This window comes from Podarcis raffonei, chromosome 14, assembly GCF_027172205.1.
Source record: "Podarcis raffonei isolate rPodRaf1 chromosome 14, rPodRaf1.pri, whole genome shotgun sequence".
NCBI classification, from domain to species: domain Eukaryota; kingdom Metazoa; phylum Chordata; class Lepidosauria; order Squamata; family Lacertidae; genus Podarcis; species Podarcis raffonei.
The window spans coordinates 35,915,380-35,929,888 of record NC_070615.1 but is presented as its reverse complement, the minus strand read 5'-3'; the positions used below and the strand labels follow the sequence as shown (position 1 = coordinate 35,929,888).

Sequence of the window (14,509 nt, the reverse complement as noted above, 5' to 3'; positions counted from 1 at the left end):
AATTTGTTTGCATTCCGAATGCTTCTATTCACCCTGGCTGATCTACTCAGAGACACCACCACCGCTACCAGCCTGTCAAATGATGATGCAGGAGGCAATGTCTGTTCATGGATGAATTCCCAACCCCTTGAGGCAGAAAAGGGATGTCTGCTTGGTACATGTCCCGTTACTTGTAATGTGGAGAGGGCCACTGTTACTGGTACTAAGGGCCAATTCCTCTCCAGTCCTTTCACTTATATAAGGGTTGAGGAACCACTAAAGGATGTGTGCAGCCAGGAAGATCTTGGGTGCACAGCTGCAGGCAGAGAGTGCACCTTATAACAAGAATAAACAAGAAAATGCATAGTGTTGCAATTCCCCTCCAGTGGACTGTAAAAAAAGCATTCAATGGCCTCTGAAATACTTGTGTGCGCGTGTTCACGCACATACTTTGGCTGAAGGGACAAGCTGGAGCTTCCAAGAAAGCAGAATCTTTGTGGGGGGGGGGGCGAACTACACATTATATTGGCAAACAAAAGTTTGGTAGATCACAGGGGCAGAGAGGGTATTTGTAGAAAATAAAAGGCAGGCAGGCAGGCAGGCAGGCTTGACCTTTTCCATACCACTAGTTCTTCACTAATAAAAACCCTTTCTCTGCCCATATTTTTCCATCAGAAAAGGATCCAGAAATTGGGGGGGGGAGGGGGTTTGGGCTTAAAAGCTGTTGGTCTTGGAGAATTTGTGTGTGGGGAGGGGGGAATCAGTGGGTGAGGGAATGGTAAGGATTTGTCACCTGTCCTACAAATGTTCCAACTTGGGACACTTTAAAACTCTTCCTTCTCAGGCAGCCTGGCCCTTGCCTTCAACAGTGAATATGTGGATAGAGCTAGCTGTCAACTGGCCCAATCCATACTTTGAAAGCTGTCCACAAGCAGGAGAGGTGTTTTTTACTTGTGTGTTGACCCTGGTTGTCCCCCTCGCCACCGTTGATCAATGCTCCACAATACAAAAAAGAACCCCATGAGTAGAAGGGCAAGTTTTGTTGGGCCTTTATCAGGACAGGTAAAGGGACCCCTGACCATTAGGTCCAGTCGTGACCAACCCTGGGGTTGCGGCGCTCATCTCGCTTTATTGGCCAAGGGAGCCGGCGTACAGCTTCCGGGTCATGTGGCCAGCATGACTAAGCCGCTTCTGGCGAACCAGAGCAGTGCACAGAAACACCGTTTACCTTCCTGCCAGAGTGGTACCTATTTATCTACTTGCACTTTGACGTGCTTTCGAACTGCTAGGTTGGCAGGAGCAGGGACTGAGCAAAGGGAGCTCACTCCGTCGCGGGGATTCAAACCACCAACCTTCTGATCAGCAAGTCCTAGGCTCTGTGGTTTAACCCACAGCGCCACCCGTGCTCATCAGGATAGAATTTCATAATTCCGAGGAAGCCCAGCCAGATGGGCAGGGTATAAATAAGAAATCATCATCATCATCATCACCCCACAGGCAAAGTGATTCTAATCATTAGGGGAAGGGCTCAGGGGTAGAACACCTGCTTTACAGGCAGAAGATCCTGGTTCAACCCTTGGCAGGTAGGGTTGAGAATATCCCCGAGAGAGCAAAACGGACCACTGGAACTAACGGACACTGTCACTTTAAATAACTCAGCAGTATCAAACAGAAACAGAGGCCATCCAAATGCAGCATTACCCCATCATGAACACTTTAGAGTGTTCAAGGCACTTCATATACATTATCTTGTAATTATTACAGCAACCCTGTAATATAAGTCAATATCACTATATCCTTTTGCCAATGGGTTGCTTGGACTGAAAGAGAGAATGGTTCACATAAGGCTTTTTGGTGAGTTTGTGGCACAGATTTGTAGCTCGCATAAGCACTGATACAAAATTCAAATAAGAGGGTTACAGTTTACAAGTGTTGCAAAGGTATGCAGCTATCTGAGATGATGTGGAGGACTGGCCACATTTCACTGTAATATGACATTGGGCCCAAGTGCTTTTCTGTCACATGAAACCCAGACTACATAAAAAAAACCCTGACATTGATATACACTGACTTAAAGGCAGAAAACAGGTATCTTCCTTTCTCTCACTCTAGCAGTCTAAACATAGCAGGGTCAGGTATTGCCACAATCAAGTTGGTAAAATCAGAATCTGGCACTCATAAGTTCAAGCTGCTGGAGGATAAGGGAAGATAAAATCGGAAGCATGATGCAGAGCAGGAAAAAACCCTGTTGTGTTTATCCCCAGAAAAGAACACCAGATCCTAACGAACTGCCAGTACCTAGAAAGAAGGGACCCCAAAATTGCAAAAAGGTTTAAGGGATGTAAATGTGTTTCCAAGACTCTGTTCTACATTTGAGTTTTTCTCAGTGTTATTTGGTTGTATGTGGACTTGTTTCAGAAAACAATAAAAGAGCCTGATGGATCAGGCCAAAAGCCCATCTAGCCCAGCATCCTGTTCTCACAGTAGCCAACCAGATGCTTATAGGAAGCCCAAAAGCAGGACATGAAGGCAACAGCACTCTTCCCATTTGTGATTGCCAGCAACTGGCTTTCACGGGCAAATTGCCTCTGACAGAGGAGGTATAACATTATCAGCAAGGCTAGTTGCCATTGATATAGCCTTCTCCTCCATGAATTTGTCTAACCCTCTTTTAAAGCATCTCAGGTTGGTGGCCATAACTAATTCTTGTCAGAGCAAATTCTGTAGTTTATGCACTATGATGTGACGTTCTTTCTTTTTTTCTGTCCTGAATGTTACAAGAGAGAGCACAACATTCATTCCATCAATATGGCAGATGAAACTGATGGACTACATGGAAATAGCGGAAATGACTGGCAGAATCCGAGACCAGGGAGAAGAGTCGATGGAAGAAGATTGGAAAAAAATTAAAGTATATTTAAAAAAACATTGTAAAATTAATGAATGTTAGAAAGATGCTGGAATGAATTTACATTAGCAGAAAGGTTATAAAGAATTAAGTAAAAATGGATTGTTAATGGGTTAAAGTGTAAAATTTAAGGTTAAATTGCATTAAGATAAATTATGGAACAAAATCTGAGAAAGAGGGAAAGGACTTGCTGAAAGAACTAATTGAATTAGAATACAAAAAGGGAGGCGTGAGGAAGTCAAGGAAACAAGTAAATGAAAGATAGAGATATGGAAATACTGGATGTTAGTGTTTTTAAATGTTTTTGTTTCTTTCTTTCTTTTTACTCTTATTGCTTAGCTGTACTGTTTTTGGGGGTTTTTTTTTCTTTCTCTTTTTTCTTCTTAGTATTGTATTTTCTTTTATTTTTGAAGTATTGTAATCTTTTTTTATCATTATTGTCTGCTTTTCTTTTTTCTGTAATTGTTAAACTTTAATAAATATCATTTAAAAAAACAAAAACATTCATTCCATCAATTTTCTCTACACCATGCAGAATTTTATACATCTCTATCATGTCTCACCTTTTCTATACACTAAAAAACCCAAAATATAATTTTAGAAATAAAAAAGGCTTAAGTAGTCCCAATATAGCTGATAGCATATGCACCTTGATTTGCAATTAAATAGGAATTTTCACCATACAGAGTTTGCATGGTGTAATCTTGCCTTTTCTCCCAATAGATAACCTAAGGTGGCATGCACAGGGTTTTCAGGCAGTATCCCACTCAGACACCAATCAATACCAGAATTACATAGCCTCAGCAAGGCTAAGCATTTTATGCCTCAAACCAGATGCTAGAGCCAGTATGGATGGAATGTAGGGAACTATGAGTATTATTAAACAGAGAGACTCAGGTTCCAATACTCTCTCAGCCACAAAGCTCACTGGGTAGACCTTGAGCCAGTCACTCACTCTCTCCGCCTGGCCTGCCTCACAAGACTGTCATGAGGATAAGGGGAAGAAAGGGAATGATACCACTCTGAACCTTGTGGGAGAAGCGCACAATAAACGTGTAATTAATAAATAAATAATCCTATGTGCCTTTCTCCAGCCTGTAGGATTCCCCCCCCCCCACCCTTCCACTACTACTCCACTATACAGAAGCCACAATTCTCAGTCACTTCGGGTTTGGGAAACGCAGCAATATGCACAGTGTAACTCAGCTAGCCTCGCACAACCCACACAAGCCTTAGTAGTCCAATTACGGTGACCAAAAACCAGAAGGGGGAAATCTGCCTGTCCGGCTCTTATGCCTTTAACAGCGGCTTATTCTGCAGGAATTAGCAGGTGAATTTTTGGGGGAGGCATGGAGATAACATACTAGCACCCGCTAATGGCCGCAGAGGAACCCAGTCATTGGGTCAGTTCAGCAGCTGGCAACCCTGGTCCCAATTCCACCCCACCATGCCACGCCGCGGTTCCCCCTCCCCCTTTTTGCATCCTTTTCTCTCCCAAGTCGTCAGAACTCCCCGCCGCTCGCCGACGACACTTACTTCCTCCCGCTACTCCTTCTAGCAGGCATAAAAGAAAAGAAAGAGCCCGCTCCTCTTGACATTCAAGCCACTTCCGGGTGCTACAGGCCGGTTGCTAGGAGACGCAGTCCGTTCCTAAGAGCGCTCCGTAAAGTCCTTGCCTAATTGCGTTCCGGATGGACCCCCCGGTCTCCTGAAGTGGCGTTCTGTTTGATTGAGTTGATTGTTTTAAAAAGGGCAGCAGATTCCTGAGGTTTCCGGTAAGAAACTCTACCAACTCATTTTAAAACAATTTCTTTCGTCCCATTTAGCGGCCTGGTTTTTTTTGCCAGCTCTTTTTTTTTCTACGAACATTTTCAGTATCCCCAGCTGTTGAGGAGGGAAATCTTTTCTAAGGTTCTCTCTCTCAGACTGACAGTTTTTAAAAAGAAATACGAGAGAGCTAATGTACCTTTGATTTATTTATATTTACTAATTAATCTGAAGAATTTACAAGCCACACGCTTTCAGAGCTGCTTACAATAAAATTGCAGAACAATAAAAGAAATCCACTTAAAGATATCAGGTGATGCCAAAATGCAAGCAGATTCTGGTACTCAGGCAGTACACCCCAAGCCAACAGAGCAAAAACAAGGTATTTTATATCTGACATGAATTTGGCCTATGGTGTCATACTGACCTGATCAAGCCTAAAGTATCCCAGAAGGTAGACCAGGTTTCTAAACAGCAGAAAACACTTTGCTGCTCCCAAGAGTTGTCGTTTAGTCGTGTCCGACTCTTCGTGACCCCATGGACCAGAGCACGCCAGGCTCCCAAGAGTAACTATCAGTAATTTCCTCTACAAAACTGGGGAAGGCATGCAAAATTCAGCCGTTGTATACCACACCCCTGGGTGGAACCCATTCTTTCCCTCCAATTCAATGTCTGCATCTCCCGTCTTTTTGATAAGCTTCGTCTCTTCTATTAATTCTGAGAACTGTAGCTTGTGCCTTCACACTTCTGTTGGAAGCTGATAGCACTAGAAAATTGTTCTGTGCCTTCCTGTATGTCTTATTTGCAACCATCCATAATAAGCAACTTCACTCATGTGAGTGAGGGATGTGGGTGTTTATCACATTCATTGTATTGTTTTTGTTACCTGTTTTTGAAAACAAATTCCTACCAGGTCATTAGTCCAAAGGCCGAGCCTTTTCTGTCCAGTGGCCAACCATATGCCTGTGGAAAGCTCACAAGCAGGACTCAAGGGCCATATAGCTCTTCTGCTGGGTTCTCCCAGCAACTGGCAGTCAGCAACTGGATATACTAAATTAAGGAGAAAAGGCTGGATTTTAGGTTAGTGCATTAGAAATAATAGGGTGGTCATGTGTGCAACTTTAGAGCCCTCTATTTGCAGGCATTCTCTATTGAAATAGAGGAAGATGTTAACAAGCAAAATGCTGACAAAGCAACACATGCATGGATCATTTAAACATTTTCTGCCTTTATTTCCCTATTGCTTCATTGTAATTGCATTTATCAATGTGTCCCTTTACATTCCTCGCAAATGAAGTGAGTCACAATTTAAAATATGAAATGTAGACAGCATATATTTTTGCTCTGAAAGTAAACCCCAAATTGCCTCCCAGTTAATATGGTGCAATATGTGGCATCCATTTCTAAACGTTAGAAATAAAAACAAAATAAATAAGACAAGAAACAGTGGGGAGTCTTTGACCTCTTTTATTACTTTGACCTTCTGAATGTCCTGCTATGGTCTGTAATCAGATAATTTTATTATAATTTACTCTAGTTGTTAACATTACCAGTGACAAATATAATTCAGCTAATCTTACTTTTCATGAAAACATACATTAGAGAAAACTTTCTCTTTAATAATAATGGCATGTCTGTGGCTCCTAAAAGGCTCTGGCTCTTTAGAAGAACCAGGTTTCTTCCTCAAGGGCTATACTGGGCCAGCCCTACCATTGGGCAGGATGTGACAGTCACTGTTAGATGCCAGGGGCAATGGCTGGTGTTGGAGGACAGAACTATATGGGCTTCACGGCCTGCCCTGTAGCCCCTAAGCTAGCTTCAGATGTGGTAGTACAGTCTTCACCAACCAAGTGCCCTCCAGCTGCTTTGGACTACAACTCCCATGCCAGCTAGGGCTAGCCACAATGGCTATGTTCTACCTCTGCTGTCAGTGGCAGTATGCCTCTGAATACCACTTGTTGGGAATCGCAGGTGGGTGATTTAAAATCATTTTAAAACAAATTGCAGTCAAGAGAATAGCACGGGCCCTAAAACTATATATATCACACGTCAAAGGCCAGGAAGAAGGCCAGTATGCCTTTGGCATACTGAAAGTGCCAGTCGCATCTCTGTGGTGAGGAAATTCCACAATGTAGGGGCTGCCACAGAGAATGCCCTCTCCAGGCCACCTTGAACTTCTGAGGGTACTGGAACTACCAAAAAGGTCCCCTCTGCCAGTCATAACATCCAAGATATGGATATGGATCAGATATTGGGATCTAAGTTGTTTAGCTTGAGTCCATCATGTGACAAAAGTGTAGTTTGCTGCAGCAAGTCCTTTTGAGTGCTAAAAAAACTTGGATAACTGACTGTACTGTCAGATGAGGTAGTGCGGCAGAGGTCAATGCAGAAGATGCCTGAAGGTGAATGATGGAATAATCCTACTCTGCTCTCCCTCTAGGTTTGGACTGTCCCTCTAGGTTTGGACTCTAGGTTTGGACTGTCACTGGGTATACAAAGATTGTCAGAGCTGTAATGGGGTCTCACACGGTACTTGAAGACTTTGACATAGTTATCTCCACTATCGGCAACTAACAGCAACCCCTGGGTGGAACAAGCTATTCCCATTGGTCTCTGCAGCCCTTTAGATACCAGGCAGATGGGAGACCCACTCCTGGGAAACAAGTGGACTTTCTGGTGCTGTTCATCAGCCACAATGATGTTGCCTTCTCTATCAGCACAGACCCCGGAGGGATTGCCAAAGCAGTGGCCATATTTGCTGCTGATGGAAGAGACCAGTTTGTGGTTGCTACTGAAGAGCTTGACATCACCACATTCTTCACTCACCACAAACCCTCCTTCCGGGGCCAAGCACACGTAACGTGGCCCACGCAGGTTGGAGACAGAGTGGGTGCTTTGCACCTTGAAAGCACGGTCAAGGGCAAAGCTATGAACTTTTCCTTCCGTGTAGTCAGCCACCAGAATCTTTCCAGATGTATCCACTCCAATTCCCCTGGGGGAACAAAACTTCCCAATTCTTAGCCATTCTCCCTTGGAGAACTTGGAGTGGTTGTTGAAGATGCGGACAGTCCCATTGACCAGGTCTGTAATTGCCACCATCCCTGCCCTGGTCACGGTCACGTCCTCTGGCAAAAAAGTCTCATTCTTCTTCCATTCCACACATGGTATAGACTGAAAAGTTTGGCCTGAGCGGTTGAGGAAGTGGACCCTTGGTGCATTTTCACTAGTCATGTAGATAAGGCCATCGAGCGAGCAGTGAATTCCACACACACCTCCATAATGGTTGCCGTTGGGGTTTGGGATCTGCTGCACCAGTTCATCTTGCCGGTAGTAAAGGGAGTTTTTGATATTGTCCAGGTCATGGCAGATGACCTTGGCTTTCTCGGCCAGTTGGTGCACTTGGTGTTCTGTCACCATGCCTGTACCAGGGTGGCTGTTCAGAAGAGGGCTGGCTTTCTGAAATGTGGCATCTGATTTAACTTGGAGGGCATAAACAGTCCTCAGAAGTTTCTCCTTCCGTTGTGTGTCTTCCAAGGTATAATCCATCCTTTCCCCCTTTCAAAAAGACAAACCACAAGCAGTTTTCAAAAATATAATGCAGTTTTGTATGTTGCTATTATGAATATATGCATTTTTATGCACACAGTACCCTAGTGCTTGGCTGGAGAACAGTATTGCAAAATTTGAAGAAGTGCAAATCTCAAAGGATGGTGCCGTTTCAGTCTTTGTATTGTTTAAGTGTGGTTTAAGCAGCCACACCTTTAAATGTGAACTGAATCATATTTCTCCCCCATGCCCCTACCCTTTGCATACTTTGAACCCTGCCACTCCCCCAAACTGCAAAAAAGTCCAGGATTCTTTTTATTTTTGTATACACTACATGCTTAAATCACCTTAGAAGCTCATTATTTCCCTCAAATAATTCTGGACACCATACTTGGTTAAGGATTTGCTGGGAATTGCAACTCTGCAAGGGGCAAACTACAGTGCCCAAAATTATTTGAGGGAAAGAATGGGCTTTGAATGGATTTTAAAAGCATAGTGTGTACACAACCCTAAATTTCCAGTATGTGATTAAATCCCTCCCACAGAATAATGATAGACTGGAGGTGACATAAGATCTACTGCAAATCACCATCCATCTTCCAATGGATCCAGCTCTGTCTAATACCTTTGAGCTAAGATCAAGCTTTTGGGTGGCGCTGTGGGTTAAACCACAGAGCCTAGGGCTTGCCGATCAGAAGGTCAGAGGTTTGAATTCCCAACGACGGGGTGAGCTCTCGTTGTTTGGTCCCTGTTCCTGCCAACCTAGCAGTTTGAAAGCACAAAGTGCAAGCAGATAAATAGGTACTGCTCCGGCGGGAAGGTAAACGGTGTTTCCGTGTGCTGCTCTGGTTCGCCAGAAGCAGCTTAGTCATGCTGGCCACAAGACCCAGAAGCTGTACGCCGGCTCCCTCGGCCAATAAAACGAGATGAGTGCCACAACCCTAGAGTTGTCATGACTGGACCTAATGGTCAGGGGTCCCTTTACCTTTACCTTACTTCTACTCTGGGGAAAACAGTTTTGAGCAATCCTGGGGTGATGGACTTGCTGAGCAGTGCAGGGAATTATCTGTCACCCAGGTGCCTAGACCATTAGCCCAAACTGCCGGACTACAGACTCAAATAGTAAATAGTCTTAGCTGAAGTAGGGAAGAAAGTTTAGGACTACTTACCTGTGATCAAAGTTGCCCAGGTTGTTCTCTTTTTCCCCTGGTTTGCAAACTGCTCTATAGAGAGACCTAGAGTATTATCCTGTTTCCCTTCAAATATACCACTGAGATAAGTTTCCCAGGGCTCTGTTGTTAGTGACAGGAATTTGCTGCCCAAGGCTTGTGTCAATAGGATTGTTTTGCCAGGGTAAACATAAAGGCGCTCAAGTTAAAATAGACAAGAGCCCAGGGGCAGCCCATCCTGTTTTGCCACCCAAGGCAAAACGGGAAGTTGCTGTCCCTGCCCTGCAACCAAAGCCTTACTTATCATGGTTGTGGGGCTGTGGCTTCTGGCTTCTGGTAAGATCTTGCAAGAGGTCCAGGAACCCAGAAGCCACCCACTGTGACCCAACGTGTATTTTGCACAAGCAAGAGTTGCAAATGCATCTCCTTTCCTCTTAATTCAGCATCCCCTGAGTTGCTGGGTCTGCACGTTTTGAGTTGGGCCTATTTCTTCAACAGTGGTGAAATGAATTAAATAACTGAAGTTGACAAGTAAATAGGCCTGTCTCGGCTGGACAGTGGGAAGGCTGTGGGAGGCTTAAAAAAAAAAAAGCATCTCCCACGGCAACGGACTCTGACCTTTTGTTGTTGCTTTAAACGCTGAGATAAACAAACATACCAACTAGGCCTCTGGCGCCCATTCACCTTTCTGAGGCTGAAGGCCTGTCAAGGCATGTTTGAAAGCCACCCCCAAGCCTCTAGCGACACCTCGGCCATGGGTTTGTTCGTGCTTAGGCTCTCTTTGCCGCCAGTGGGAAGCACAAAATGGTCCCGTTACCTCCATTTCTTATCTACCGCCTGTAAGGCAGGGTGTGAGCGAATCCATTTATTAATTATATTTTTGTTCCAGCTTCACACTCACAACAACAGCCTTGTGAGGTTGCTTAGGCTGAGAGAAAAATAATGATTGCCATCCAATCAACCAGTAAGCTTTGTTGTTGCTGTGTCGGAGCTTTGAACCCAGGCCATCCGGACCCTAGTCTATATTGCATTTGAGAGCATAAGGAGACACAGCCATTGGGGCTAGTAGCCACTGATAGCCTTCTTCTCCATGAATTTTTCTAATCTGCTTTTAAAGCCATCCAAGATGGGAGCCTTCACTACACTACCAATAAGGCTGCTGAAATAATTGCTGAGACAAAATACAAGAAAGCACTTGAAATTATGTAAAGCGGGAGTGGCTAACTTTTGGCCTCCCATATGTTGCTGGGCTACAACTCTCATTGGCCCTGACCACTGGCCAAAAACATCTGGAGGGCCACAGTTTGCACAGTTCTGCTGTACCTGCTACATTACATTGGCTTTCTCTGATAAAGCTGATCTATCTGTACATGGTCCCCATGAGCAGAAGTAGTGTCTTGGGCATAGCTGTCAATGTTTTCCTTTTTAAAAGGGAAATTCCCTTATTCTGAATAGAATTCCTCGCAAGAAAAGGGAAAAGTTGACAGCTATGGTCTTGGGCTATAGGCTGAGGACTGTGAACAGGTAGAGAAGCTGAGGCATGGAGAATGAAAGAAGTGTATGGAAAAGCTCCTGTGGTGCCTTCAGGGCACGGCAGGACGGGGCTCAGGCAAGTGAGCAAGAGGGCACCCAAATGCTTGCCACATTTTAAAGCAATACTCATTTGCATTTAAATGTGGAATATGAATTATCCCGGTAGGTATTGGATTTGAATTGATTTTATGTATGCACTGTTGATGTTTTAAACTATATAAATGTGTTTTAAAAATAAACACAATTGTTTTAACTGTTTTTATATATGCCATTTATAGATGTTTTTATTATATTGCAAATCATTTTGGGATGCCTCTGGGCAAACCATAAAACAACAACAATGCCCTCCTCCACATGACCATACACAATTAAAATAAACTGAATTAAATCCAGAATCAAAAATTACCGAACTGCTCCACTGTGCAGTTCATTGGTAGCAGAGCACCCGCTTGGCTTGTAAGACATCCGCAGCATTCCCCAGTATGTCTGAGAAAAGTGTCTGAGATCCTGGAGAGGGTGACTGGTCAGTCCATAGATGGTTCAGTTAGCCAAAGGCCTGGGAGAAGAGGAATGTTTTCGCCTGGTGTGTAATGAAGGTGGCAGGTAAGCCTTCCTGGGGAGAGCAAGATGAACTAATAGTCTGACTCTCTCTACGGTAGCTTCCTTTGCTCCTAGTAGACAGGAACCTGAAGAGAGGGTTGCATGCTTGTGTTATAGGAAAATCCTTGGGCTCACTTGGATTACCAGACACCAGCCAGGAGGCCTGGTCTTCATTCAAACGACTGTTGCAACAGGACTTCCACCCATTGCATGGGAGAAGCAGGAAGACGCCCAGAACAAAGGACGGCTCCCACTTTTATCAGTTTTACAAAGATACCCACAACACCCCTAAAATTACATCATGCATACATCACAAATTGGGAGGGTCTGGTGACAGAAACCTGAGCATCAGTTTTGCCCCCATCCTTCCCTTTACCTCCGCCTTACACCCATTAAGTAAGACAAAAGAAATATTTACAAGTTCCTGGTTTTCCGGCCAAGTTATCATACTTTTTTGTCCTGACCAAGAACCTAATCCATTCCTGGATGGTTTGCTATTGTCCACGGGATGACTATCTGTCTGGCACCCATTTGCCAGGATGCCAGTGATTATCTCCTGCGCAAGAGGCTGCTGTGTACCTGATCCCAGGTTTCAGGGATTATGGCTGTCTTTTACCAGTTTCCCAAGTCCCCGCTTCGCTAGCCATCTTTTCCCTGAGCAGAACGATATTGGGAATTGTGTGGTGTCGTGCGTTATATGGTGCTTTGAGGAGACATTGCGTGTGAACAAAGGGGTGGGGGTTACACACTGCATGCTAGAGGGGCAACCCCCCCAATCATTCTAATCATTCTAAAAAAATCCTGTAACACTTGATTCAGCAGGAACAGACTTGAGAGGGAGAAAAGAAAACCGAAAAAGTAGAGGATGCAGTAGCAGGGGGAACTTGTTGCCCTCAAAATGTTGGATGCCCAGTTCCAATGAGTCCCACCCAGTATGGCTAATGGTCAGGGATGGTGGACATTGAAGTTGAGCGGTAGGGTGTTCCCACTGGTTCCCCTCCCGTGGGCTAATGAGAAGGAGGACTCTGAAGAAACCTCATAATGCTTAAGATTTTCATTCTTACCATAGGGTGCTACCAGAGAGGGCTTCATACTGTAAATATGAAGGTATCACAGAAGGGTGGCAGGTGGCGACAGTGTTTTTGTTTTTAATTAAGAAAATCAAATTTATTTTCCTGGAGATGGTAAATCTGGATTAAATGGGGTGGGGAGAATAAAGGCTGAAACTTTTATGTCACTGAGGTCATGTGGATGCAGAAAGGAAAGGAGAAGAGAAGAGAAGAGAAGAGAAGAGAAGATGTGCTTGAGAAACATCATTCCATTATAAACACAGGCCTGGAAGCACCTAAATACAAAGGTTTTGTTGCAGTTTCAATGATGACCACTAGAAGGATCCATCAGTCCAACTAATAAATGAGAGAACATAATGTAAAAACTATTGAGTGTATTGAGTGCTGGATGGGGGTGTTGGGAGGGGAACTTGCACACCTTCATTGCAATGCATATTTTAAAATGAGAAATCCAGCACAAAGCAAAATGGGGATATATGAAGAGTAGACATAAATTAAGTTATGCATTAATGCATTTAATTTGGAGATAAGGAGGAAGCCTATCACTATCTGAGGAATGGTATTTAGAATCGCCGGGTAATCCATGGAGCAAGAAATGGATTGTTTTTTTAAAGTGGAATAAATTTATGAGTGATTTTCTCAAATCATTTTTAATTTGATTTTTCAGTTCTCCCTCATCTGAGCATCATAGGGCTTTGTGGTGGTTTAAAAATAAAAAATAAAAATCCTGACATTTTAGGAACAGGATTGTTTTCACACTAGAGTCTGTTAGCACTGCTGAGGCATGACTTTTCCACAACCAGCCGGGAGCAGAGTTAATATGGATGTTTTGCACTGCATGTAATATAGTGCAATATTATCCACCTTTGTCCCACCCCTGTGGCCATGAGTCTTCAGTAATGTTTACTCAGGGCTGGGGACCCCTGTTCAGCAAATGGCCCACCATCTCTTTGAGGCAAAGAATGTGCTTCAAACATGCTTTAAAGGTATACAGCACTTTGTATACAGCCTAGAGAACATCTTTCATCCCAACAGCCAGGGTGGTTCATATCCCCATGCAGCCATCAAGCTTCCTAGGTGACTTTGGCCAGTACCTCTCTCACAGACTAAACCTACCTTATGAGGTTGTTGTGAAGATAAAATAGGTGGTGGTGGTGAAAACCATGTATGACACCTTAAGCTCCTTGGAAGAAGTGTAGGAGAGAAGTGTAAAAAAATGAGTTCTGTACTGCAGGGGGAGAGAGGTTAATCTAGCCTTGGTCTTTTCTCCCTCCTGCACCTGCTCTGGGGTGCCTCCAGATAATCAGTTTTTTGTGAGAGGGATTCAGTCACATACTGTTAATTTAGGTTTGTGCAATTAAAGTGGATTAAAGCACTCTCTTGCAACAAATCCACTTTTTAAATGTTGTTTTGTGGTTAGGAAAGTGCTGAAGAAAGTGTGGAACAACAAGTAAATTGATGGAAAGATGTATAACCTCTACACAAATTCAGGATGTGCACTCCTTGTCTTATAATCCTACCCCCCAATGGATAAGAACAAATGCTGAATAAAGAACAGACATTGTATAATCTACACATAAACTTTGAGCAAGCAGTTCAGGATGAAGGCTCAATAAACAATGGTCTGGGGGAACCCAAGGTTTTCTTCTGCCTTTGCCCTTCTCGTTTGACCCATTTGTCCACACCCAGAGACCCAAATGCAAACATGAGACAGGTGCTCTTGTTAGTATGGGAGACTGGGACAAGGCAAGCTTCCTTCTTCGTTCACCTGAGACCAACTCAGATGCCTATCAGCTGGGCTGTACCATAAAGGAGAAGTAATGGCTGACTATCAGATTTCCTTAGGTTGACCAAATAACCATGTAATGTGGCTGGCACTGGAGCAAGCTGAGTGTCCTCAGGGCGTGATCTGAGCCATGATAAGTCTTGCAAGTCGC

The 14,509-nt window shown here is 44.0% G+C and overlaps 2 protein-coding genes and 1 long non-coding RNA gene across 4 annotated transcripts in view; all 3 read right to left on the bottom strand.

Annotated features, from left to right (window-relative positions):
• Window positions 1-5,164, bottom strand: part of PIGQ (phosphatidylinositol glycan anchor biosynthesis class Q) — a 33,487-nt gene extending 28,323 nt beyond the window's left edge. Inside the window, exon 1 of one of the 2 annotated variants that reach the window (XM_053364211.1) lies at window positions 5,082-5,164. The gene's annotated coding sequence lies outside the window, so the exon portion shown is untranslated. Of the gene's footprint in view, window positions 1-4,423; window positions 4,549-5,081 lie in introns of those variants that run through there. The other variant, XM_053364210.1, reaches the window with a different exon arrangement.
• A 941-nt stretch (window positions 5,165-6,105) lies between these two features.
• Window positions 6,106-7,090, bottom strand: LOC128401330 (uncharacterized). The gene is made up of 2 exons (XR_008327459.1): window positions 6,445-7,090; window positions 6,106-6,410 (listed from the first exon to the last, which is right to left on the bottom strand). It is a non-coding gene; the product is annotated as an uncharacterized LOC128401330 (long non-coding RNA).
• NHLRC4 (NHL repeat containing 4) lies at window positions 7,091-10,605 on the bottom strand. Its single transcript, XM_053365621.1, has 2 exons — window positions 9,370-10,605; window positions 7,091-8,209 (listed from the first exon to the last, which is right to left on the bottom strand). Exon 2 carries the CDS (start codon window positions 8,198-8,200, stop codon window positions 7,091-7,093), a length of 1,110 nt encoding a protein of 369 aa, XP_053221596.1. The 5' UTR covers window positions 8,201-8,209; window positions 9,370-10,605.
• Window positions 10,606-14,509: the final 3,904 nt, after the last annotated feature.

Coding starts and splice junctions, on each gene's coding strand:
- NHLRC4 (XM_053365621.1), bottom strand. CDS start 8,200: ATGGATTATACCTTGGAAGACACACAACGGAAGGAGAAACTTCTGAGG.